Raw genomic sequence first — 26,126 nt, forward strand, 5'->3', positions numbered from 1 at the left:
TTTCTCATCGTGGCTCATCTTAGACTTAAGCCAACATGGAGCATTTCCCTACCTTTGGCCCTGGTGGACCCCTCCCCTTCACCTCTTGGTTTCCCTCACTTCCTTCAAGATTCAACTCAACTCCTCCCTTCAGCCAAGCCCAAAAGTGGCTGCCCCTCACTAGGGCCTTTCTCCCTCCCTAGATTACCTTCTTTCACATCGGCATTAGACAATACATTCCTTGAGGGCAAGGCCTGTTTTTACCTTTCTTATCCAGAGCCTCTAGCCACCCCATAATTGCTTAGCTGGCTGATCAATAAACTAGATTAACAAAGGAAATAGGCAGAATCTGGGAGCTGGGAGGGTCCTCATCCTGTCCACTCACACCAGAACATAACCTCCACAAGGGATTTTCCCAAGAACTGAGACTAAGCTAATTTGGAGGCCCTCAGTCGACAAGGCTAAGACTGTTTTAAAAACCAAAACAGAAAATGATCTGGAGGAATGTAGGGAAGTACCACAGTTCCTCAGCCACTTCCATCTCCATTCCCTGGTTTTCTGTGCCCTCTGAGGCCAAAGCTGGCAAGGACTTAGGTAAGGGTCAGCAGCTCATCATTTGAATGAAATAGATTTACAGTCAGGAGAACTAGAACAGCAAAATGTCTTTTTTTTTTTTTTGCTGTCTGGCTGGAATGAAGATGGAAAGCAGTTGAATGTCAATCACCCTACTCCCAATTAGAACCTAAAAAGCACTGGGAAGCAGATACAAGCAGATACAAGTAAGCCACAGCATCTGATGAAACAGATGAAACAGAGTAGATACAGTCATAGGAAAGGAGGCAGATCTGGAGTGGAAGGACAAGGACCATTCAAGTTCTCCCAATTTCCACCCAGATGAGCTCACTTGTCTGAGCCCTAGCTCCCCAGTTAAAGTCAGAGAAATTCCTCCCTAGTAAAAGAAAGGCTTGGGACAGATGATTTCTGGGGTCTCTATGATCCTACAAGCAATACTTACTTATGATGGGCCAGGTTCAGCCCTGAGGAAACAAGAAAGTCTAAAATCCAAAGTCCCTTCCCCAAACAACTATGTGCATACAAGATAAAGACCGGAGACAAAGATCATCTTTCCATGGCAAGGTCCTAATAGTCCTACCAATTAGGAGGCCTAGGGAAGGCTCCCTATTCAAGATAGGATTTGAGCTTCATCTTTAAGGAAACTCAGAGGTAGAGGAAGGAGGAGAGAATTCCAGGCATCAGGGACAACCAGGAAAAAGACAGTAGGCTAGGAGTATTGGGTACAAGAAACAGCAAAGAGTCCAGTGTCATTGATTAGGGAGAATGTGGAGGGCAGATGGGAAAGGTAGGAAGGGGCCAAGCAACAAAGAACTTCAAGTGAAAGTGCAGCTATTTGATCCTGGAGGAGCCACTAGAGGTTACAGAGGAGGGGAGTGATCCAGAGGATAGACAGTGGGGAGAGACTGAAGCAGGGAACCAATCAGAAAGTACTGCAAAATGAACACACAACCATATCTGACTGGCAAGCCCTTTGGGAAAACCAGAGACTTGATTTACAAAGTGGTCTGGGGCCCTATGACTTAAAGCCTAGGAACTCACAGCTCTCAGTCTCCTCATTTGCACAAGGAGACAGGGGAAACGAGGATACTTGAAAATCTTTCTGACTCTGATATTCTAGGCTTCTAGACTCTAGGCTCCCACTATAAAAGGGAACAAAAGGGCACAGGATCCAATGAGCTCCAGATCTGAATTCCTCTGATGATGCCCTATATGCTCCCTCCCTCATTCACCAGGACAAAGAAAGTTAGATTGAAGGGGGTTTCTATCCCTAGGGCCCAGCAGTGTCTGACCCTGGCACTAAAGGGCTTAATGAATGCCAGCTGACAGTGAGTAGGAGGTGAGACCATGGAGATGCTGACAGGTCTTCACAGAGATTAAACCTGCCCCTGCTGAGCCCAAGGGAGCAAATACCCTATTTACTTTTGAAACCCTCAGGAATTTTGGGTAGAATTTCTGTGGGAATCTTCAATAGTCAGGAAATGTTCTCAAAAAGAAGAAGAAGGGGGGGAGCAAGAACAAAGGTTAAAGCTGGCTCTCAGGCAGTAGAAGCCTGGAAACAGGCACCAGGATAAAAATTAAAAAATAAAAATAAAAAAGATCTACTGGTATCCCCCCTTTATACCTTCAGCCAGCAAAATGAGTCACTGGTGAAGCCTAAGAGAAGCAGTTTGACTGGTTGGTGAAGGAAGCCTGAGATCAAAGGCCTTATTCCTGGGAATGGGAAATGACACTCAATTCCCTTTGGCCCTGGTAAAGCAAGGCCAACTCTGGCCTCAAGTTTAGGTCAAAATCTGGCCCACGCTGTATTAAATGCCACCTCTGTGCCAAACCCTATGCACCATGGAGAGGATCCCATTACCCAGGAACAATTACCCAGTAACTGCCTTCAAGGATATGACTTACCTAGATAAGCACAACACAAGATAGAATGTGAGGAGGCAAAGGAGAAAGGAAATATGATGCCTGTGAGATCCCTGCATTCCAAGCAACAAGCCTTTATTGGGGAGTGGGGGTTGGGGGATGACTCTGTCCATGGTGCTGGTGATACAAACACAAACATCAAACTCCAAATCTCCACAGGGGCTTGCCTCAAGCAGGAACAATCCCAGAAGAACTAAGTACTCAATCCAAACAGCCTCTTCAAGACACAAAGAGAAACAAGATGGGGCCAGGCCCATTCAGAAGGGACCAGGATTCTAGGACCTATAGTCTCCTAGGCATTTCAAGGTTACTTTGCCTTCCAAAGAGCTTCTAGATCAGGAGCAAACATCCTTCTCCGCCTTAAATTGGCTCCTAATCCCACTCTTCATAATGGCTGTCCCAGATCTTCCTCTCTTGTCCAAGACTGCCATCACATTGGCTGGCAGATGACTGTCACAGTTCACCTAAAAAATGGCCCATTTGCCAAGATCTTTCTCATTTCCCATCACTTAGGCAACTTCACACCTGGCTCACCTGAAGTGGCCCTTCTCTTTGCCAAGGCAAATCCCTCTCCTCACACTCTTAATCCTACTCCCTCCCACCTTCTTCAGCAAACTGGCCCCACTGTCCTCTCTCTTATCAGATTCTGTCTACCAGCTTCTTCTCTGCTGCCTACAAATACTTCCATGCCTCCTCTACCTTTAAGCAGCCCATTTTACCCACAATCTCCCTAGCTATATATAGACCTGTGTCTCTCTTCCCATCTCAGTTAAACTCCTTGGGAAATCTGCTTATTCTCAGAATATTCCTCTCCCTCCTTTCCCTCAGCATCCAAGTTCATCCTTCTATTCAAACTGCTCCCTCCAAAGTCACCAGAGATCCACAGTCAAACTGAATGGCCTTTTCTCAGCCTTCATCCTTCTCAACTACTCTGAAGCATCTGATCCTACTGATAATCCTTCTCCTCCAGGACATCTCTACTCCTGGTCTTCATGACACCGTTCTCTCCTGATTCTCCTCTTTGTCCAAGCCCTCCTCCATATCCTTGCTGGTTCTTCATACCGGTTCTGCCCACCAGACATGGGTATCTCCCAGGGCTCTGGTTCCTCTACTATGTCCCTTGGTGACCTCATCAGTTCCTATGGGTTCATTTCTCATCTCAATGCTGATGATACCCAAATCTCTATATCCAGGCCTAGTCCCTGCAAAGCTACCACATACAGTCCCTGCTGACTCCTGGACCTTTCCAACTCAACATAGCCAAAACAGAACTTACACTCTTTTCTTCCCACCCCCCACCAATCCCAGGCCCACTGTGCCAGGACTCACTCTGAATCATGTTCCATTAGAGAACAGAACTGCTCTTCTGAGCAGTGTCCAGCTCACCAATCACCCCATCTCTCCAGGCAAGGCCTTCAGACAACAGGATTAATCTCCATCTCCATCCCTCCACAACCCAGTGATCATTTTTCTAAATAGTCCTTTACCAACAAGGCAAATCTAGGAATGATCAAGGGGTATAAAGTACCAAGTCTAGAATCAGAAGAGCTCCCTAACAGAACAGTTAAGTGGCTTAGTGGATAAAAAGCTAGGCCTAGAGATAGGAGGTCTTGGTTTTAAGACTGGCCTCAGATACTTTCTAGCTGTGTGACCCTAGACAAATAGCTCAACCCCCACTGCCTAGCCCTTATGTTCTTCTGCCTTGGAAACGTGTGTGTGGAGGGGAAGGGGGGGTGGAATGAAAGGAGGGAGGAAAAGAGGGAGGAAGGACTCCCTAACCTTAGAACTTTTCATATATCTTGAGATATGAAGGGTTCTCCCTCCTCCAAGGTCTTTACACAGAGGCTAGTGAAATAGTACACAGAGCAGTGGGCCTGGAGTCAACAAGACCTGAGTTCAAATCCCACCTCAGAAACAAGTCATTTTTCATCTCTGAGGCCCTTTCCTCATCATCAAAATGAGAATAATAATAGTATCCCCCTAGATGTTGTGAAGATAATATTTGTAATGCACTTCACAAACCCCAAAGCACTCTATTAGCCATTAAATTACACAAAGGATTCCATATGAATACAATTTGGACTGTATAGTCATTAAGGTCAATTAAGCAAAGAGCATTTATTAAACATCTTCTATGTGCCAGTCATTAGGCTAAGCAATAGGGTCCCTGCCCTCCAGGAGATCCCAGGCTAGCAGAGGCAACAACATGCAAACAAGATGGAGGTAGGACAAACCAGAGATAATCACAAGAGAGAAGCCTCTAACATGAAGGAAAAGGCTTCCTGCAGAAGGTGAGATGTAAGCTGAGTGAACAACCACAGGAGATGAAGAAGAGGTGGGGAGCAGAGCAGTCCCAATCTGGGGTCCCACCAGTGCAAAGGAAGGTTGACAACAGAGGGGCTGTCATGTTGCAGAAACTCTCAAGGGGTCTGTAGGGCTGGTTTGGGAGTTTCTGGAAGCAAGTAAAGGGGAAGAAGCCCAGGTGGTGATTCCCTGGAGGAATGGGGAAGTTCAGAAGTTTGGGGGAGGGGGGGGGAGAAGAGAATTAATTGTTTTGGATATGTTGAGTGGGAAAAGTCCAAGGGAAAGTTGGGACTGCAGCTTAGCAGACACTGGGCCTGTAGGTAGAGATCATATCATTGGCATATCATTCAGATGATAAACTCATGAAAGCTGATAAAATTACCAAGAAAGATAATAGAGGGACCAGAGTCCTAGGGGACACCCATGGTTAGTGGGCAGGAGGACCTGGGTGTCCTGCAGAGATGAGGAGGGAGAGTGCTCCAGACAATAAGCCCAGAGTGGGAAGATGAAGGGTCTTTTTTGTGGAACATGCAGGAACTCAGGGTCATCAGATCAAAGAGCATATGTCCAGGAATCAAGTGTCAGAGAAGACTGACAATGTAGGTTATGCAGTTATATTTTAACCTAAAACCAGAAGGGAGTTGTACGTGCAACTTTTTGACACTGCCACTTCCTTTAGATCAGTATGACAGCTGAGTGGAAGATGAACTTGAGTGGAAGAGACCAAGGAGACCAATCAGAAGGCTACTACAATAGGCCAAGAGTGAAGTGCTAAGAGCCTGCACCTTCATCCCAGGGTGGTGCCAATGCCAGAGGAGAGATCACAAAAGGGGAAACAATTGGTCTTGGCAACAGACTGGATATGGGGGAAGGGGGAGGGGGTGAAAGAGAAGGAATAGAGACTAATACCCAGGCTGAGTCATGGATGACTGAGGGGATGGCTGTGCTCTGAACAGCAGAAGGCTTGAAGGGAAAGGTAATGAGGCAGATTGTGGACATATTGAGGTTAGGATGTCTCATAGGATATCTAGCTCAAGACATCTTTTAGGTATGTAGAAATTTTAAACTGGAGATCAGGAGAGAAGTTTAGAGCTGGGTAAATGAACCTGAGAATCGTGTGAATTGACAAGAGGAATCCATGGGAGCTGATGAGATTACCAAGTGAAACAGTATCAAGGAGGGGAAGGGAAGAAAGGGGAGAGGGGAGGGGGGAGGGGAGGGCCCAAGATGGAGCCTAGATGGAACACCTCTATTTACTGGGTAGGACCTAGATCAGTGATGGCAAACCCTTTAAAGACAGAGTGTCTGGTCCCACCTCCACCCAGTACTGAGTGCTGGGCACACCCTGTACCCCACCCCTTACCCCAAACAGGGGAGGAAGAAAGCACTCCCATTGGGCTGCTGGGTGGAGGGGCAGGTGAAGTGAGGAATGTTCTCAGTGAGTATAGAGAGGGGGAGGAGTGTGGCCTGAGTACTCTGCTCCCCTCTAACTCTGCTGCCTATGAGCCACCCACCTTATCCCTCTTGTGCACTCCAATTGGGCTGCTGGGCTGCTATGCAGAAGGGCAGGAGATGTGAAAAAATGTCATCAGGCACAATAGAGAGGAGGAAGGGAGCACCTCCACCAGAGTCCCTCTGCCTTTCTGTAACAAATTGGTGGGGAGGGAAAAGGGGGGGGGGTGCAGGCCAATGTCCACAGAGAGACCCCTGCACGCCACCTTTGACACATGTGCCATAGGTTTGCCATCACTGACCTAGATGAAGAACTAGACTGAGAAGGCACAAGCAGACAGGTAAGAGAAGCAGAAGAGATGAATGTCCTGAAAACCTAGGGCAGGGTGCATCAGGGAAAAGAGGGTGAACAACAGTGTCAACCCTGCAGAGAGGTCGAGCAGATGAAGAGAGAGAGAAAAGACCAGTGGGTTTGTCCATTAAGAATTACTGGTTGGTCCTTGATCACATGGGTTGATGGGGATATGATTGGGGATATAGACTCTAAATGATCACCCTAGTGCAAACATAACAATATGGAAATAGGTTTTGATCAAGAACACATGTAAAACCCAGTAGAATTGCACATCAGCTATGGGAAGGGTTGGGGAGTGGGGAGGGAAAGAACATGACTCTTGTAACCAAGGAAAAATATTATAAATTGACTAAATAAAATTAAAAAAAAAAGAATCACTGGTTGGAATTGCTCATGGGCTACAGGAGGGGGGAGGGAAAGAACATGAATCCTGTAACCATGGGAAAATATTCTAATTAATTAATTTAATTAATAAATTTAAAAAAATAATGAACAAAAAAAAAGAATCATTGGTAATTTTGGAGAGAGAAATCTTGGTTGAGTGGTGGGGTTGGAAGTCAAGACTGCAGCAAGTTAAAAAAAGAATGGAAGGAAAGGAAGTGGAAGCATGATTCCAGATAGAGCTCTCAGACTTGAGCCACAAAAGGGAGAAGAGTTCTGGGACGACAACCATCAGGAATGGATCAGGGGGACATGGCATGTTTGTGGAAGGTGGTAAGGAAGCAGTCAGCCTCAAGGGAAAGACTGAAGATAAGTGAGAGAATAGGGATGACAGACAATCTACTGGGTAAGACAGATAGAATGGAGTCACTTGTGCATCCAGGGCAGTTTGCCTGGCCAGGAAAAGGGCCCCCTTCATGTGAGATGAGTGATGGAGAATGTGGCAGAAAGCATCTCATGATGTGAGATGAAGAGAGAAGAAAGATCTTTGAAACAGTCTCAACATTTTCAGCAAAGCATGAGGTGCATCCAACTCTGATTCTGTGACTACAAAACTGGGGACAGTTTTGACCAAGAGTCAATCAGCCCAGTCCTAGACACAGCTAATCCAGACCCAGGGTGGAACATGGGAATGTTCAAAAACCTGCCCTGATCATAGAGCTGAGGAGTACCAGGGTTACCATGCAACCCGTCTGCTCTCCAGACTCCAAAAAAAGCTCTCTCTTAACTAAAACAGATGGCTTCTACCCAAGAATCAAGGTTAATCATCAAAGTCATCAGAGTTGGCCATGAGAATGTCCCACTTTGACTATGGTGCAAGACCTGGACCAAACATAGAGATCCCAGGCAGTTTCACCAGGATCCCTGGAGTAAACAATGAAGGATGCTCCCTCCAACCCCACTGCCTAGAAGTTTACCTTCTGGGTTTAAGCAACCCAAGCAGCAGAAAAGATATCAAGGGGGCAGCTGGGTAGCTCAGTGGATTGAGAGCCAGGCCTAGAAATGGGAGGTCCTAGGTTCAAATGTGGCCTCAGACACTTCCCAGCTGTGTGACCCTGGGCAAGTCACTTGACTCCCATTGCCTAGCCTTTACCACTCTTCTGCCTTGGAGCCAATACACAGTATTGACTCAAAGACAGAAGGTAAGGGTTTAAAAAAAAAAAAGATATCAAGCTCCCAGGCTTGGTTGCTACTTGGAGTGTGCAGAGGGGCTAATAGGCTGTGCAGGCCTGAAGTAGATCCTGGGAAGGCTCTAGACACCAGGCAGGTGACTGCCCACAATGGACTCTTGACAGATAGCAAGGCCAGCACCTGACCCAGTACACACCAGCATTCTTCCTCTCCAATTTTACTACCTCTTTGTCTTTACCTCTCCCCAACTCCACTTGGCACAGATGCCAAAGTTCCCCAGGCACAAGCCAGACCATGTCCCTTCATACCACCTGCTTGGCTGAGCACTGAGGGTTCCCACAGGCTCCCTCCACTCTCTTCTTCCAGTCTTATGCCATACTGCTACCCCCCAACCCTCATTGGACAGTTGGATAGAGTGTCAGCTCTGGAATTAGGAAGGCCTGAGTTCAAATCCAATCTCAGGCACTTCCTAGCCTGTGTGACCCTGCACAAGTCACACCTTGCCTCAGTTTCTTTATCTGTCACATGAACTGGAAAAGTAAATGGTAAACCTTTGCCAAGAAAACTCCAAATGGAGTCACAGAAAGTCAAGCATGACTGAAACTGAACAAATTGCTCCATGCTCTGACACCGATCTATGGCTGTCTGAGAATGCATTGACACATTCATTCCCATCTCCATGTACCTCCATATGACCCCTCTCTCCTCACCTGGACCCTCTCTGAGCCCCCAATGAGAAGTATTCTCCCCAGAAACCGCCCTGCCTCGAGCACTGCACCATGTCCAAGGTTTCCTTTGCTGCTTCCATCCCAGTCCCCTGCATCCCAGTCCCTCATCTTAGCTCCCTGTCTGTAAGAACCAGTCTGTTCCTGTATGCATTCCTGGCACACAGACCGTCACAGGGATCCCCTCATTCCTCCCCTGGCCACTTCTGCCCTGGCCACAATGAGAGGGAGTCCCTGTGTACCTGTGAGGGACACACAGGCAGCCAAGTGGACAAGGGTCCCTGAAAGAAAAGAGGGCTCAGGAGCAGGGGGGCTGCCCACAGTGGGTTTGAGCAAACATGTGGGAATGTCCTGAAAGCAGCTAGAAGCCGCCAGACTCGAGGATCCCCTGCACTCCCCACTTCCCAAGTCACCTAGCTCCTCCATGGCAGAGTCTGAAGCCAGCCCTTTCTCCCTCCTGGGGCCATGGATAGACATTGAAATGGCCAAGATCAGCAGGTGAAACAATGGGGGAGGGGGACACCACCCCACAACCCTAAAAAGGAGAGGTCTCTGCAGCTACCCAGCCACCAAAGTGGTCACCACTTGCCAGTAGCACACTCCAGCCAGTCTGTAACAATTGCTTGTGTCCATTCCAGACCTGAGGTCAGGAAGTGAGGACACCCTCCCAGATCTGGCCCACCCAGTGGCACCCAAGTCAAAAACAGGAAGTAGCAGAGGAGGCAAGTCACACAGCCACCAGCCCTCCCATTCCAACAAAGCTGAGCTTTCTTCCAGAAAGTTTCATATCCTCCAGACCAAGGTCCTGGAACTTCACCCAGGCAGAGCTGCCAGGGATCAGAGCTAGGAGAGGCTTAAGAGAGTCAGGAAGAAAAGTGGGGTCCCTAAGACCCCTGACCCACCACCTCCTCCTCCACACACCCCTCCAGGTGCCCTGGACCAGTCAACCAGCCTTCTCACTGAATGTATCTATGCCTTGGTTTGCCTCTCAGAAGAATAGGGACAGTGACTTATTCTCTCTTTCATTCCACAGATCATCAGGCTTCTAAGTGGTAACTGGCAGCTCAGCAAAGTGTCAGAAAGGGCAGTCCAGAGTCCAGTCCCTGCTGCCTGGACTGCCTACCTAGCCTCCATTTCACCCCTGTGCAGTCAGTGGCTACAGTCCCACCTCTGCCACTCACCCCAGTCACTCCAGACCTCAGTCTTCCTGTATACAAAATGGGTTTGACAGCAAGAGGTCTGCAGACTCGACACCCTTTGTCCAGTCAGGAAGCCATGGGCAAGCCCAAGGCCCCAGGAGACCCTGAGGCCAGAAGGAAAGAAGCCCCAACTTTAGTCCTAGGCCCCTTCCCCAGCCACACTCGGCTAGGTCCAAGAGCAATGGTGCCCTTAGGGGACGAGAGCCCTGGGGGTCCAAGAGCACCCTGGGTTACAGAGGGGTAAAATGAAGACCGGGAAGGTCAGGGCCCCGGGGGACCCCAGGATGGCAAGAGGTCCTCCAAATTACGGGGGGGGCTGGGGAGGTACTGGAGCCTGAGGCCCGCATCTATCAGGATGGGGAAGGGAAAAGGGTAGGGGAAGGGAGTGCCTGTCCCCTGCAAGTACAGAAGGGGTGGTCAGGACCCTGGGGAAGGGCCCCGAAGGCATCAAGCGCACCCCCCCCCCAGTTGTAGAGGAGGGAAATTGAGGCCCAGGGGCGTCGGGACCCCGAGAAAGTCACGAAAAAGGGTTAGAAGTGCCCCTCCGTTACAAAGGGGGAAACTGAGCCTTGGAGACGTCAAAATTGTAGAAGACTGCTCCAGAGAGCGCCCCTACCAGCGCACAGAGGGGTAAACTAAGGCTGATCAAGGTGGGAGGGGCAGAGCTCGGCCCCTCCCGTTTCTCTGAGTCTCCCTTCGCCAAATGAGGGGAACGGGAGATGCGCGCTGACCCCTGACCCCTGACCCTCGCCCCCGCCGCCCCGCCCACCTGCCCGGGAGCCTGTGGCTGCTCCGCTTCCAGAACTGCCTCCGCGCCCCGTCGCTGGCCATGGTCTCTCCGCATCCCTCGGGCTGCCCGATGCCGCGTCCCAGAGGTGGCCAGGTCCGATGCCAGTGCTGCCCGTCCCGGGCCGGCCGCCACTGCCCCCCACCCCCCCGAAGCCGCCGATTCCCTCTGAGTTCGGCGTCCAGCGGCGCTTCCGCCTCCAGCAGGAAGTTTGACTCTCGGGAACGGAAGTCCCGCCTCTGCTCCCCTCCAGCTCCCCCTCCGTGCATGGGCGGGGACATACGTAGGACGCACGACGTCCGACGTCATATAAAAGGATCTTCTGGTGCCCAGAGGCTTAATGGGAGCAGCAGCGACGGTGGAAGAAGTTGTTTTCCTCTTGTGATGACGGAGAATTTGGCGATGCCTTGGCGCTGGGGCCAAACCAAAGAGGAGGATGTCCGCACCGAGAGGCTGGGAACAGCAAAACGAAGCGAGAAAACTGGGGACCCCCTCGAGGTCTCTGTCCGGTTTAGGGGGACTGATGGGCCTCTGCAGGGGAGAGTCTTCACGTAAAGACGTAGGCTCGGGTGAGAAACCAGCATCTCTTCCGAAAGGGCCGAAGAGCCGTAGTTCTCAAGGGGTCAAGCAAAGGTCAAGATGGGCCGGGTAGGGAATCGAGCGGGGAAGAAGAGGACTCCTTGGGGGGGGGGGGGGTCACCTTAGATCTCCCCTCCCGCTAGGAAGCAGGGAAGGAGGACACCCCGGCTCCTGGAATTCAGAACAGTGGAGCCCTGCGATATGAAGGGGATGTGATGGGGAGAAGAGAGGACCCAGCCAGGCCATAGAAAGGACCCAGACCATTGGAAGATTGACAGTACCAGAGAAAATGGAAACAGATCCAAAAGAGACTTGAGGAGTGGCATAGAAGCCCCTCTGTAGAGAAATCCTTCAGGCCCCCTCAGGCACTAGCTAGCTCTGTGACCCCGGACAGGTTACTTCTCACTTTGCCTCAGTTTCTCCATCCACAAAATCCTCCAGTGCCTGTCTATAATAGGAAGTTTCTTCCCACCAGAGAGGTTGGTAGATAATGTGGCAGCCTTTGGACTGTGTCAGGTTTCATATAAGGAGAACGCAAGTTTATTAATGAATTGGAGGTAACTGAGGGATGAAAGGAGTGGCATCAGTTTGGCTGGAGATAGGGAGGGGGCACAGGGTTAAAAGGCTATGTGGTACAATAGCTACCTTTCTAATGGCTTCTAATAAATAGTATGCCAAGTAAGAGAAGACATCCTGGATATTCACTGAGTGTCAGAAGGATAGCATGGGTGTGTCCCCAAGACATAAGATGATGTTGCATCTAGGAGGAGAAAGCTTGTCTTCCCTCTTAGATTCTGGGCTACTTCAGTACAGGGCTGTCTTAACTCTTCTTGTATCCCCATCACTTGTCTCAGTTCCTGGCACTAAGCAAGTCCTTAATGTCTCTTGATTGATTCCTTCCCTTAGATTCAGTGAAGCTCTATGAAAGAAGAACCTTCTGAGGAGGGTCATCCAAATGTAATGTTTACCTATGGGGATCCACTATCCAGTTTCCCAAGTCGACCCAGGTCTGTTCCAACAATTGGGACAAGTGGTTATTGAGAAATAAACAAATATCAGCAGAGATAGAAGCCCCTCCGTAGAGAAATCCTTCAAGCCCCTTAGGCACTAGCTAGCTCTGTGACCCCGGACAGGTTACTTCTCCTCACTTTGCTTCAGTTTCTCCATCCACAAAATCCTCCAGTGCCTGTCTATAATAGGAAGTTTCTGTCCACCAGAGAGGTTGGTAGATAATGTGGCAGCCTTTGGACTGTGTCAGGTTTCACATAAGGGGAAGGCGAGACTTACTTAAGCAAACTTTTCAATCTTAAGGTTGAAAAGATAGGCCTCCCTCCATAACTGCCTCTTTTTTATATTTGACCTTTTCATATTCCTATAAAGTATGAGGGAATCTATTCCAAATTATACCAAGTTAACTCAAAAAAGATGTGTTTGATTTGCTTCAATGTCACCAGACTAAGCTGCCCAACCAACCCTAATTCCTCATTCTTATCTCCATCCTGCTGCCAAACAGGAAAAAAGCTATGATGCATATTACTGTACCCCTCACAAACTATCCCACAATGTACAAGTGTACCAAACAGGTCTGGCTCCAGCCTAATCTAAAAAGCCTAATATAGTGCCCTTACCTGCTTGCCTGAGGAGTAGTTTTCCCCTCAGGATATTTTGACATCTTCATTCAGCCTTTCCTGCTTTGCTCCTGGAACCACTCAGTGTCTATTGGTCCAACATATTAGCACCATCAGTCTTCCATACCTTCTCTGATCTTCAGTCTCCCTATCTAAATAGTGTTCCTCTCTGTCTCTTATAAACATGCTTAGGTTTCTTTCTCCCCAACATTCCCCATCTTTTAAAAAAAAGTTTAACCCTTAACCAGAGACTTACTTAAGTTAATTTTTTTAAAGTGATGTCAAGAGGGCAGTGAAAAAAATTTTTTCCCAGCTTTCTAGATACACAACCTTGAAAATGCACCAGATTGAAATCTGATCAGGAAAGCCAAGAAAAAATCAGTAGACAACTTGAGTCTCTGAACACTGGAGTAGGTCCTGACTAGGGCCACAGCAATAGAGTGGATCCAGAAAAGGATTGAATTCCAGTTCCCAGGAATAGAGGTGTGGAAAATTAACACTCCTACTTTTTTTTTTTTACTTGTGCCCTAAGATTGACTTAAAGTTTGAAAGGGGAAAATTTCATATTGAGTTTGAAAGCTGAAGATTCTCTGATTGAATTATGTTGTAAACTGAGCCCCACCCTTTGAATCAATAACAAAGTCTGGTGCTTATATCTCAGTAAATTTCTTAAGTTAGTGGGAGACGTACACATAACCACTCTGGAGGGGTATGCCAGAGGGCCTCATGACTCCCTTGGCATCAAGAAGGTGCTTGCCTCTTCCCCAGAGTGAGGTCAGAGCCCTGCAATTGTTCGGGCTGGGAAAAAAGGAGACTGTGTTCAAAGTGTAAGTTTGGGTCCAGAAAGGAAATCAAGTCTCTGGCTAGGAATTCAGAGCATTATGGTGTTCTGGGGAATAGCCTCTGGACTTATAGAGGTTTGGTAAGGGAACAGCCATCCACACATGGTGAAGAGTCCTTTTCTTTCTCTGATTTATTTAGTAAATAATCATATACAATTCCAGAGAATTGTAATTTTGAACAGAGGGAAATTTTTAGAGCCAGAACACTGGGACAAAAAGATCACAAGGGACCCCTGAACTAGTGCTGACTGAAGAAACTGGTACTATCAGTTCTATCAACCAATACCCAGTTCTAACTCACAGATCCATGGTAGAGAAGAGTGACTTTTACAAAGTACAAGTGCCCTAGCTGATTACTAACCAAAAATAAATTCCAGAAACAGCTGTGTATCCATGTGCACAAGAAGTAAGTAGTAATAATTTCTCACCTTTAACCTCAACACACAAACCTACAGCGGGGAAACCAGGATAGGAAGCCAAAACTGAAGTGGAACCAACAGTTCAATCACACACATTGTAGAAACTCCCTTTGGGTTAATAGTTAATAGTGACTTGACTCCAGCAAGAAAGAAACTAAACTGCTTGCAAGAAGCTAACAGATCTGAACCTGAGTCAGGGAGTAAGAGAATTCACACCAGAAGGGAAGTGAAAGCTTCTCACACCACCTTGAAGGCATTGCAGGATCCTCCCCCTCTAGACTGAGAAGTGGAAGCTCAGGCCAAACACCCTCCCCTCCCAGCCCCCAAGCAAGCAGAGGCCAACACAGACATAAAACCTAAAGTAAAGAATTAGGCTGAAAGAATAAGCAAACCAGGGTGGGAGTGAGGAGACCATTAAAAGCCTACATATGCTAACAGAACCTCCACAGAAGACAGTGACTTGAAAACAGAAAGTCTCAAGAAAAAATGTAAATAGGACACAAGCTTGACAAGAATTGCCAGAAGAGAAGCAAAAAAAAAAATTTTTTTAACAACAGAGAAGAGAAACAAGATAGCTAAGAAAGTTATGAAAAGAGAATTAAAAGCTTGTAAGAGAAGTATAGCAATACTGAACAGAATAGCTCCTTGAAAATTGAAATTGACCAAATGCAAGTTAATGATTCCATCAGACATTAAGAAGTATTTTTAAAAAGAGCTTGAAAAAATAAAAATATGAAACATTTGTAGGAAAAACAACTGACTGTGAAAATCGTTTGAGGAGAAATAATAATTATTGATTGATGAAAACCATGAACCAAAAGAAAAGCTAGATGATATCAGGTGTTTTAATAAGAAAAACTAACCAGATATCTTAGAACAAAAGGACAAAAATGGACATTTTTAGAATGGACTACTTTGCCTTCTGCAGGGGGGACATTTCCCAAAAATAATTGTTGCCCCAAAACTTGTAGGTCAAGAAGAAAATACTACAAATATCCAGTAAGAAAATTTAAATTACCCAGTAGCCACAGCCAAGATCATACAAAATTAAACATTATATAACCATTCTGATGGCACAGAGAACATAGGATATGATATTCCCAGAAGGCTAGAATTATAACCAAGAATAGCCTATCTAACAAAACAGTATAATCCTGAGACAGAAGATGAATAATATTCAGTGTAAAAGATGAAAAAACCAGAACCAAATAGAATTTTACATTCTAACACAAGACTCAGAGAACATAAGGTAAATATGAGTGAAATAAATGTAACCTCTAAGAACTTTATTGTCACAGGGATCTTAGGGTTTAATTAGCCTAGGTGTGATTCAAAAGAACAGGGGAATGAAGAAGAATGTATTGATTAGAAGAGGGAGAGAAAGAATAGGGAAAATTATCTCCCATGGAAGAGTATATAATAGAGGAGAGTAAGCAACACTTGGATCTGATTCATCTGAATTGTTTCAGAGGGAAGAATACATTTACACAGGTAGGTACAGAATTAATCTTACCCCTCAGAAAAATCACATTGCCTAACAACTCCATTGAATTAATAATATTAAAGAGTGGGTTTTTTTTTAAAGAAAAAAAATTAGCTAATTTGAATTTTACAAAGAAAACCAAAATAACCATCAAAATCAATGAAGATGAAATAAAAATAAATATTAAGACCTATCTTACCCAACTATATGCCAATAAAATTGATAATCTTAATGAAATGGAAGAATATAAAACAATAACTTTAAATGGAATTGATGTCTATCTTAGAAAAATAAGTTGAAGACACAAGAACTCCCTAAGAACCCCAGATCTAGATTTATTCACAAGTGAATTATACTAAATAAAGAACAGTTCCAGTACTACAAACATAAACTATGTAAAGAAAGAATCCCACCAATTCTATGACATATATGATCTTGTTATCTAGACCATAGAAAGTAAAAAAAAAAAAACTAAACCAATTTCCCTAATGAACATAGATACATTATAATAACACTCAGATTACAGTAGTATATATCAAAGATTCTACACCATGACCAAGCTGGAGTTGGACTAGAAATGCAGGGCTGATTCAATATTAAGAAAACTATATCATTAATTAAAGTCATAAAATTGCTTCAATATATACAGAAAAAGCTTTTGATAAAACACAATTCTATTTTTTTTAATGAAAGCAGAGGAATGAATGGAGCTTATCTTGAAATATCTATTAAAAGTATCTAAAACAGAAAAACATAATTAGGATAAGCTAGAAGCCCTTCCAGTAAAATGACTAATGCAAGAATTACTACCAACATAGTTCGAGAAATGCTAGCAATAGGAAAAAGACAAGAAAAAGCTATGGAACATAAGTAATAAGGAAACAAACCAACAGAAACAACTTCAGTAAAGGGATATAAAATAAACCCACACAAATCATTAGCATTTCTATATACTATCAACAGAACCCAGCAGAAAGAGAGAGAAAGGGGGCAGCTGGGTGACTCAGTGGAGAGAGTCAGGCCTAGAGATGGAAGGTCCTAGGTTCAGACACTTCCTAGCTGAGTGACCCTGGGCAAATCACTTAACCCTCATTGCCTAGCCCTTACTCTTGCCTTGGAACCAATGCACAGTATTGGTTCCAAGATGGAAGGTAAGGGTTTGAAAAAAAAGAAATTCCATTTGAAGTAACTGCAAATAATATAAAATAAAATACTTAAAGAAATAGCAATTGCTCATGGATGTCCACAGGAAACATTACTTAATTTACTTATTCAGTGCCATACCAATCAAATTTTCAAAGAAGTGAAATGTATCTGGAAGAACAAAGGGCCAAGAATTTTAAAGAGAACCAATGAATATTTTTACAAAATAGGAAAAAAGAGGGAATAGCAGTATCAGATCTCAAACTAAATTAGAGTGGTAAATCAATTTGGGTCTGGATAAGAAATAAATTTTATCAGTCGAACACATTAGCTAATATATACATCCAAATGAACACAGTAATCTAGTATTTGGTAAACCCCAAGATCTCAGCTATTGGGGCATGAATTCACTTTGACAAAAACTTGGGAAAACTGGACAAAATCTAGCAGAAGATGGATATAGACTAAAATCACACTCCACATACCAAAATAAGCTTAAAATGGGTATGTGATATAGATATAAAGGAGAGTAGCAAATTAATGAGGTGTAGAAGAAATTATGTTTCACATTTTGGGTGGGAAAGAGTTCATGACTAAAAAAGTGATTAGTTCATGTGAAAAAAAAGTAGGTAATTTTTAACTATAATTAAAAAGGTTTTGCACAAGCAGAACCAATGCAGCTAAAATTACAAGATGATTGTAACACCTTTTAGATACTCCTAAAATATGTAGATAGCTGCATCAAATTTACAAGCGTAACAGCCATTCCCCAACTGATAAGTGGTCAACAAATGTGAATAAGGAAGAAATCCAAGCCAAGTGTGAAAAGAGGTAGGGGAGTTTTCAGCCTCTAATAGAAAAATAAAATAATTCTGACTGCCGAAGCCAAGAAGGGGGAATATGAGAAAATAGGCATGCTGATGCACTGTTGAAGATAATTGAACTAGTCCAACCACTCTAGAAAGTGATTTGGAACTATTTTATGATCCATTAATACCATTAATATGTATATACCCCAAAGAGATTGAAGTAAGAAGAAAATGGCCAATATGTGTAAAAATATAGCTGTTTGTGGTAGCAAAAGAATTGGCAATTGAGGGGATACCTATCAATTCAGAAATGATTGAACAGGTATGTGAATGTGATATGTTGTGCTGTAAGAAATGATGAAAGGAGTAGTTTCAAAGAAACTTGGGAAGACATATGAACTGATAATGCAAAGTGAAGTGAGAGGAACAATACGCATAGTAATAGCAATACATAATGATAATCAACTCTAAAAATCCTAGTAACTGATCAGCACAAGGAAGCACCACTTTTTTCTAAAAGTAAGCTTGAACTGCCAACCCCTCCAAATATCTGTCTCTACTCCTTTTCATTGACAATTCCATGACTTGTTGACTCCAACGCTTCTCTACCCTCTTCGGTCTGGCTTTCAACACCGTCGCTCAAGTGAAACTCTCTACCAAGTCACAGCTGTCTTGTGTCCTTGGTCTTCCTTGAAACCTCTAGCTTCAGCTTTTAACACTCAATACCTGGCTCTCCCAACCTGACTTCCTGAAATACGATAGTTATAAGCACACTTTACTGACTTGAGAGAGGTATAAAAATGTCATCCACTTCTTACCCTTTAAAAAAGAATGTTCCCCAAGGCTTTGTCCTGAGTATTCTGTCCTGAGAATTCTCCATGAATTCTTTATCTTGGTGAGGTCATTCCTTCTGTGTTCAATTGAAATCTCTATGTAGATGATTCCAAATAGATCCCACCAATGTCTGCTGGTTGTGTGTATCCCATTATGTCTCAAACTCAACATGTACAAATCCATTCACTATTTGCCCCTCTCCCCTTATATTTCAATTTGCATTCTGTGTGTATGCATTATTCATATGTCATTTGGACTAGGTGCCCTCCCTTCTGTCTCTTCAACACCAAACTGGAAAGGATACTCCCCAGGACAGAGCCAGTGACAGACTGCTCTTTGTGGCACTGGCTTTGAAAAGGCTTATTAAAAATTGAGTCTTTAATTCTTTGTCCATAGCTGGCACTAGTACGGCACCATGTAAATAAAGACTGCTGGATTTGGAGTTAAAGGACTGGGATTTCAATCTTATGTTTATCGTTTACTCTCTTGTGTGACTTGAATAAGTTACATGGGCTTTCGTTTCCCATTTAGAAAATAAGGAAGTTAGATGACCTCTCATCCTTTCCCACTGTTAAACCTGGGGTACTCTAAAAAGAGAGCAAATTATATAACGATCAGTTACATGTGATGAGACCTCTGCAGCAGTGGTGAACTTGGGGGGAGGGGGCATTTGAGAAAGCTTCAGGATCAGAGAACCAGGGTTCTTTGTTACTGGCCAGGCACAGGGAACTTGGGGGTATAACTGGAAAAGAACAAAGTCCCTAAATCACTTTTGCCGAAAAAGGGACTTACCTCGAGTTTCCAAAAAAGCAAATATCTGCATGTCTGTCATTAACCAGCAGTGTCCCTGAAGTATCAGCATAAATATTTCCTCCATTTTCTCCTCACTTTGTTCCCTTGTCCAGGCCTTAGTTCAATTATTCCTCCTTCTGAGACCATATTAGATATTTCCCACATTAAACAGCTAGGGGTATTATAGAACTGTAAGAATATCAGTCATGAGGTAACCCCAAAACAAAATGCCCCAAATGCTGCTCAAGCATTCATGAATTGTCCCCTTATTCATCTTGTAGCCAGAGATAAATCCACATCCCCCTCCACCCCTCTTGCACAAATCTTTTCATTTAAAGCAAGAATGAGCCAGCCTTTTCTAAACACTGTCTCAAACAAAGAACAATGTTCACCTCTTTGAGCTGGACTCCACAATAGCCAGATTCTCCTCACTGCTCTTGGTCTGAAATGGCTTTTCAAGGGGGAAAAAATGCAGCTTTAGAATTGATTGACAATAGGACAATGACATTCAAGCAATTTGCTGGCTGCCACTTTCTGCCTGGCAGAGAAAGTATTCATATTTTGATGAGTGCCTCCCATAGCAGAAGGCTCGGATAGTGTCCACACAACTTCACTCTCATTAAAGGAAAGAGAACTAAATGAAAGCTCTTTCCTCCTGAGCCTCTGCCAAGACTCTGAATTCTGTCAGTGCTTAATGAGGAAATAAAAGGGATCCCTAGGAGAAGAGAGAGACTCTCTTTGTGCCCCAGGATCATCAACCTTTAGAGCTAGAAGTAGCCTTAGAGATCGTCTCTTCAATGTCTCCTTTCACGTTTTCTTCCAGCCTCCATTCTATCAAAGAAGATGTTTGTGGGTCAGTGTGACGTGGAACTTACTTTGGTCTAAGCTTGGCAGGAGCCACAGAATCTGAAAGCAGGAGAGCTCCTTGGAGGAGGTGCCCATTGCATAACAAACAGGACAGTACTCTCCCCTCAAGAGTTACTTATACACAACCAAAAGTCCTGCTCATCTACAACATTATCCTTCTGCATGGCCTATGGCCCAGCAAAACAATCTGATCCTAATCTTCCCCAGGACTACCTTCCCTTCAGATATCTGGAAATATCCATCATGTGTCCTCAATTCTCTCTTCCTACCTCAACATCTCAATTCCTTCAGCTGATCCATGGGTATACAACATTCTCCAGTCCTTTCACCCTCCCACTTACCCACTTTGACATCATCCCATGGTCATCTGACCATCAGCCAATAACTGTACTCTCTTCCTTGACTGAACAAATCCTAAGTCTTTAATTTGTCTGTGGTGGAGATACAAAGGCAAGTAGGTCTTACTCAAGGAGCTTACACTAATGAAGATAAGATGGGAATTCATAACTGAGGTATTTATGGAAGGTGGTCATAAAGCAAAGGTTTGGACAAAGGGCTATGAAAAACATGAGGAAGGCCACCGTCCCTTGGAGATTGGGCTTCTCCAAAGAGTTCCTAAAGATGGGAAAAAATTGTGTGAGAAGAAAGCGAGGGAAGTGGAAAGGCTCCTTTCCAGGGACAGGAGGCCCTGCCTGGACACAAGAATGGAAAGAACAGGACAAAGGGGTAGGAGTGAGGAAGGAAAGAATGACAGAAGAATATGTTTTGAGTGGAACATAGAGAATGTGGAGGACAACAGCTTAAGGTAAATAAAATCAGATTGAACGGATCTTTAGTGAAGGAACTAGAGAGCCCTTGAAGATGTTTGTGTAGAGAACAATGTGCTAAAATGATGTATAAGGAATATTACTTGCAGTGTAAATTTCAGTTAATAGTTGGCTTGCTCTAGACTAGACTCAACCTGAAATATCAACCATGATACATGTTAGGAACTTAATAAAAGCTTAAACTAAAGGAGGAGATGGAGCTCAGCTCAGAAGTCAAGTGATTATTTACTATAAGGAAAATTAAATTAAAGGTTTGACTAAATATATGCAAATTATGAATTAATATTGTGGTCGCTGATTTAAAAATATTATAGCTCAAGCCAAAATGACTTTTAGTAGTTTTTATTTACAAAGAGGTAGAAAGAGTAAAAATGGAAAAGGTAGCTAAAGAGACAAGATATTAACAAGCCTACTAGCCCTTCTCCAGTGAAGTGAGGCCCAGCCCTGTAGAGGCTTCCTTGTGTCTGGTGGTATCTTCAGCTAAAAGTTCCATCAGCGCAGATTTCTCCAAAACCAAGGCAGGAATCTCCAGAACCAATCTCTTCAGAAGCTAGGAAGAGAAGGCCAGCTACTCACTCACCAAAGAGGAAGTCCAAAGGAGAAGATCCAGGAGCAGTCTTACCAGAAGCAGTCCAAAAGCCAGAGTCCCAGATAGAAGTCATAGCTCCAAGCCATAGTCCAGTCCAAGATCATCCAAGCTGAAGATTCAAGCCAAAGACCACTTCAGCTGAAGAAGTTCAGGACTTTTTATAGTCCTTTCCTGTCCCTTCCCCTCTTCACAGGGGCCAATCATAGCTTCCAATCTGCCTAGCACTACCCAGGGGCAAAGTGTCTGTGGGATCCACTTCTCATCCTCTGAAGGTATCAACTTTCATCATAGGATTCACAAGTTTCTGATTGATTGGATTAAAATGGTGGAGCTCTCCAAGTAAGTGACTTGTGAATTCTTTTACTTGATAACAAAGTGTTAAGTAGGGGTTAACTCAAAATAGACAAAGAGAATAAAGAATTCCCTTTCACATTACCTGGTATCAAAGCTAGTATTTGAACACTGGTCTCCCCTGACTTCTAATCTCACCACATTGCAGGTAAATATGCCACACTGCCTTTGAGGTTTAGAGCTTACATAGAACATTTTTTTTTGGATTTTGATGGGTTTCAATTATAACAAATCATGAAGATATTAAAGATGTATTCAAAAACTGTGCAAAGTGTTCATGGACCAGACTTATGGATATATTTCTAATGTTTCACATGATTGATTTCTGAATCCTTAAATTGAATGGGACTTAAATTTTGTTGATCTTAAAAATTAAGCCTCTATTATTATCTGCAGTCTGGAAGCTAGCAGATAATTTGTAAAGATACTGTGTAATGTCAAAGACCTACACTTAACATCTAAATAAGCTTGATGCCAGTGGTCTGGGAAGAAGGTTTGGTCAAAGTCAGGAAGGACTTTGAAGTGAGCTTCTTTCCTGGGCACCCTGCTGTATAATTGTGTTGCTGTTGGTTCCTTTATCTTGTAATTGGCTGTCAATATTGTGTTAACACTTCGGTTGTTTTACTTGCTTGATTGACATTCCCAGAACCCCCTATCCTAGGATCCTAAATAAAATCAGTTCAGCTTACTCTCTCTCTCTCTCTCTCTCTCTCTCTCTCTCTCTCTCTCTCTCTCTCTCTCTCTCTCTGTCTGTCTCTCTTTCAGAGGAAGAGTTGACAGGCTGACATGATGCTGATAACCTCTGTGGTCCTTATTTCCTTGCTCCTTCTATGTATCATTCTCTCTAGTTCTTAATCTTTACCCATTGCTTTCCCAGTCTTTAGTTTCCCTCCACAGGTGATTAAACCCACACAAGAATTTTAGGTAGGGTCTGGTACTCTACAGATTTCCCTAGTGAAAATAGCACCCATTGGGTGAGTTTTTCTCCCCTGATGTACCTTGGGAGTTGCATTTTTCTCCACAATAGTATGTATCCCAGTGCTTCGTAGTAGAACCCTGACCCAGGAGGCAGGAAGCTTAGTTTTGTAGCTTTGATGTGTGATCCTGACAAAATCTCTTTAGCTCTTCTGAGCTTCCAGTTCCTTGTTCTTAAAATGAGGGGCTTGAATTAGATGATTTCTAAAGTTCCTTTTAGCTCCAAATCCACAAGTTTACAAACAACTAAAATAGAGCAAGGACCAAGTAGGAAGCATGGCCTATGCAAATAAAAGTAGACCCATGAGGAAATATACAACCCTGGAAAAGAGTCTTATCTCCAAAGTCAGAAGAGCTGGTTTCAAATCCTGCCTCTCGTGCTTGCTGCTTGTGAGACTTTTTGGCAAAACCCCTTAAGATTCCTGGGACTTAGCTTCTTCATCTGTAAAGTGAGAGGCTTGAACATGATATAGTCTCCAAGATTCTTTTCATCTCCAGATGTATGACCCTAGGCTCCATAGAGTCTAAAGGGTGAGTTTGTTTGTATATGTGCATTGTTTACAATGTTATAGCCACTAGAGGTTCTCTATTGCCAGTGTCAAATGTGTCCATCTAGCTCAAGTCACATTTCAGAATTGAAAGAGACCCCAGAGGCACTCAAGTCTGTCCAACTCCTGAACAGAATTCTTTCTGCTGCATCATGCCTAACTAGGATTCATCCAGCTGGAGTCAACAGTGACTAGAAGCCACCCCAAGGCACCTCATATCCTTTGGGATGGCTCAGATTATTAGAAATTTTTTGTTAATATTCAATCCTAAAGGAAGCCTTGGAAGCCTGTGGACTCTTTCCCAGAAACATGCTGCTACTACTATTATCACCATTTTACAGATGAGGAAACCTGAGGCAGAAGTTAAATGACTTGCCCCAGTTAAGGCAGTACCTGAGGCCAAATTTGAATTCAAGTGTCCCTATCTCCAAGTCAAACACTCTACCCATGGCACCAGAAGTTATTTTTTTGGCCATCCAAGTTCCTAGAACCCCTAAAATCTGAGGAGATTGTTTTTAAAACTGCAACTACAGGATATTGTGGGAAGAATACTGGCCTGGACATCTGAAGACTATTTTGAATGCTGACTTAGATGAGGGTCTTTGGTTTGGTTTGGATTGTTTTTAATTCAGTTTTATTTTCACCTCCAAACTTCCTACTTCCAATGTTCCCTTCTATCTCCTTCTGAGGATACAAATATATCAGGCAAAAGAGATTCCCTTATTAGCCATGCCCAATACATAAACACACATTTCAGCCTTCACTCTGAGTCCTTCAGTGCTCCATCAGGAGGTAGGTGAGCAGGTTTCATCACAAATCCTATGGAATTGTGGTTGGCATTGTGCTGGTCAGAGTTCCTAGGTCTCTGAAGTTGTTTGGCTTTATAATATTTTTGTTATCATATAAATTGTTCTCCTGGGCCTATTCACTTCACTTTGTGTCAGTTCAAACACATCTTCCCAAGTTTTTCTGAAACTATCCCCTTCATCATTTCTTATAGCACAAAAGAATTTCATCATATTCCTATGCCATAACTGGTTCAGTCATTCCCCAATTAGCAACTAACTCCTCAAAAAGAGCTGCTCTCAATATATTTGTAAATGTGGGTACTTTTCCTCTTTGCTCTTTTTGAACTATAGATCTAGACTTTGTATCATTGAGTTAGAGTACACAGTTTTTGTTTTGTTTTGTCTTAGAATGGACACTAAGTATTGGTTCCGAAGCAGAAGAGCAGTAAGGGCTAGGCAATGGGGATTAAGTGACTTGCCCAGGGTCATACAGCTAGGACGTGTCTGAGGTCAAATTTGAACCTAGGACCTCCTGTCTCTTGTCCTACATCTCAATCCACTGAGCCACCCAGCTGCCCCAGAGTACAGAGTTTATAACAGCTTTGGGGCCAGAGTCCCAAACTGCTTTCAGACTGAACCAGTTCACAGCTCCACCAACAGTGCATTAATGTTTTTCCCAGTTCGTTTTTCCATTGTCCCTATAGAATTTATCAGGTTCCTTTTTTTAATGGAGCTAGCGAATCCAATGGGTATAAAGTAGAACCTCAGCATTCTTTTGGTTTGCATATCTCCAAGTATTAGTAATTTAGGGTATGTTTTTGATATGGCTGTTGAAAGCTTGAGTTTCTTCCTCTGAAAACTACTTATTCATATTTTTTTTTACCATTTATCAACTGGGGAATACTCTTATAAATTTGAATCAGTTCTCTATATATCATAGAAATGAGACTTTTCATCAAGACATTTGTTGAAACTTGCTGCAAAGGTGTTTTTTCCCCTTGCTTCTCTTCTAATTTAAGCTGACTTGGTTTTACTTGCACATAAACTTTTTAATCTTATGTAATCAAAATTATCCATTTTGCCTCCTGTAAACTCTCTGGTTTGGTCATGAACTCTTCTATTCTGTAAATCTGACAGATTTCTTACATGCTCTTCTACTTAGTTTATTGTGTCACTCCTTATGTCAAGATCATGTACCCACTTGGAGCTTGTCTTTGTATATGGTGTAAGATGTTGGTCTATGCCTAGTTTCTGCCAGGCTGCTTTCTAGTTTGTCCAATATTTTTTGATGAATACTGAGTTCTTACCTAAGTAGCTGGAATCTTTGAATTTATGCAGATATAGGCTACCATGCTCATTTGTTTCCATATGCTATATACCTAATTTGTCCAGATCAACCTCTATTTCTTACCCACTACCAAAGAATTTTGATGATTATGACTTTGTGATCTAGTCTGAGATTTGGTAGTGATAGCCCAACTCAATAGGAGCAGGAGGTTCCCAGGGCTTCAATTTCACCACTACTTTCAGATATCTGAGCAACAATTTTATTTTTGCTCTTGGTCTAAGTTCCCATCCATACCCTAGTAGGGAGAGTGCAAACATAGATGAGGAATATAACAAGCATTTTATGTTCACCTATGAAAAAGAGGATGCTAAGCAGTAAAAAACCCTAGACTGGTTTTAGTCAGTTCAGAAGCTAATATACAAACCTTATCAAGACATTTGCAGCACCCTATACCAAGATCACCTCAGAGAGGGTAAATGACTTAAATATAAAGAG

General features: G+C 43.7%; 1 protein-coding gene across 8 annotated transcripts in view; it reads right to left on the minus strand.

The window, feature by feature from the left end:
* TBC1D22A (TBC1 domain family member 22A) overlaps nt 1–18,947 on the minus strand; it is a 387,661-nt gene extending 368,714 nt beyond the window's left edge. For 3 of the 8 annotated variants that reach the window (XM_007502511.2, XM_007502513.3, XM_007502512.3), the window contains exon 1: nt 10,852–11,153. In XM_007502511.2, coding sequence (XP_007502573.1) covers nt 10,852–11,150 — 299 coding nt within the window. In that variant the 5' untranslated portion in view covers nt 11,151–11,153. Of the gene's footprint in view, nt 1–9,296; nt 9,407–10,064; nt 10,159–10,698; nt 10,718–10,851; nt 11,154–13,076; nt 13,146–18,590 lie in introns of those variants that run through there. The other 5 variants (XM_056797602.1, XM_016425535.2, XM_056797605.1 and 2 more) reach the window with 5 other exon arrangements.
* Nucleotides 18,948–26,126: the final 7,179 nt, after the last annotated feature.

This window comes from Monodelphis domestica, chromosome 5, assembly GCF_027887165.1.
Source record: "Monodelphis domestica isolate mMonDom1 chromosome 5, mMonDom1.pri, whole genome shotgun sequence".
Taxonomy (NCBI): domain Eukaryota; kingdom Metazoa; phylum Chordata; class Mammalia; order Didelphimorphia; family Didelphidae; genus Monodelphis; species Monodelphis domestica.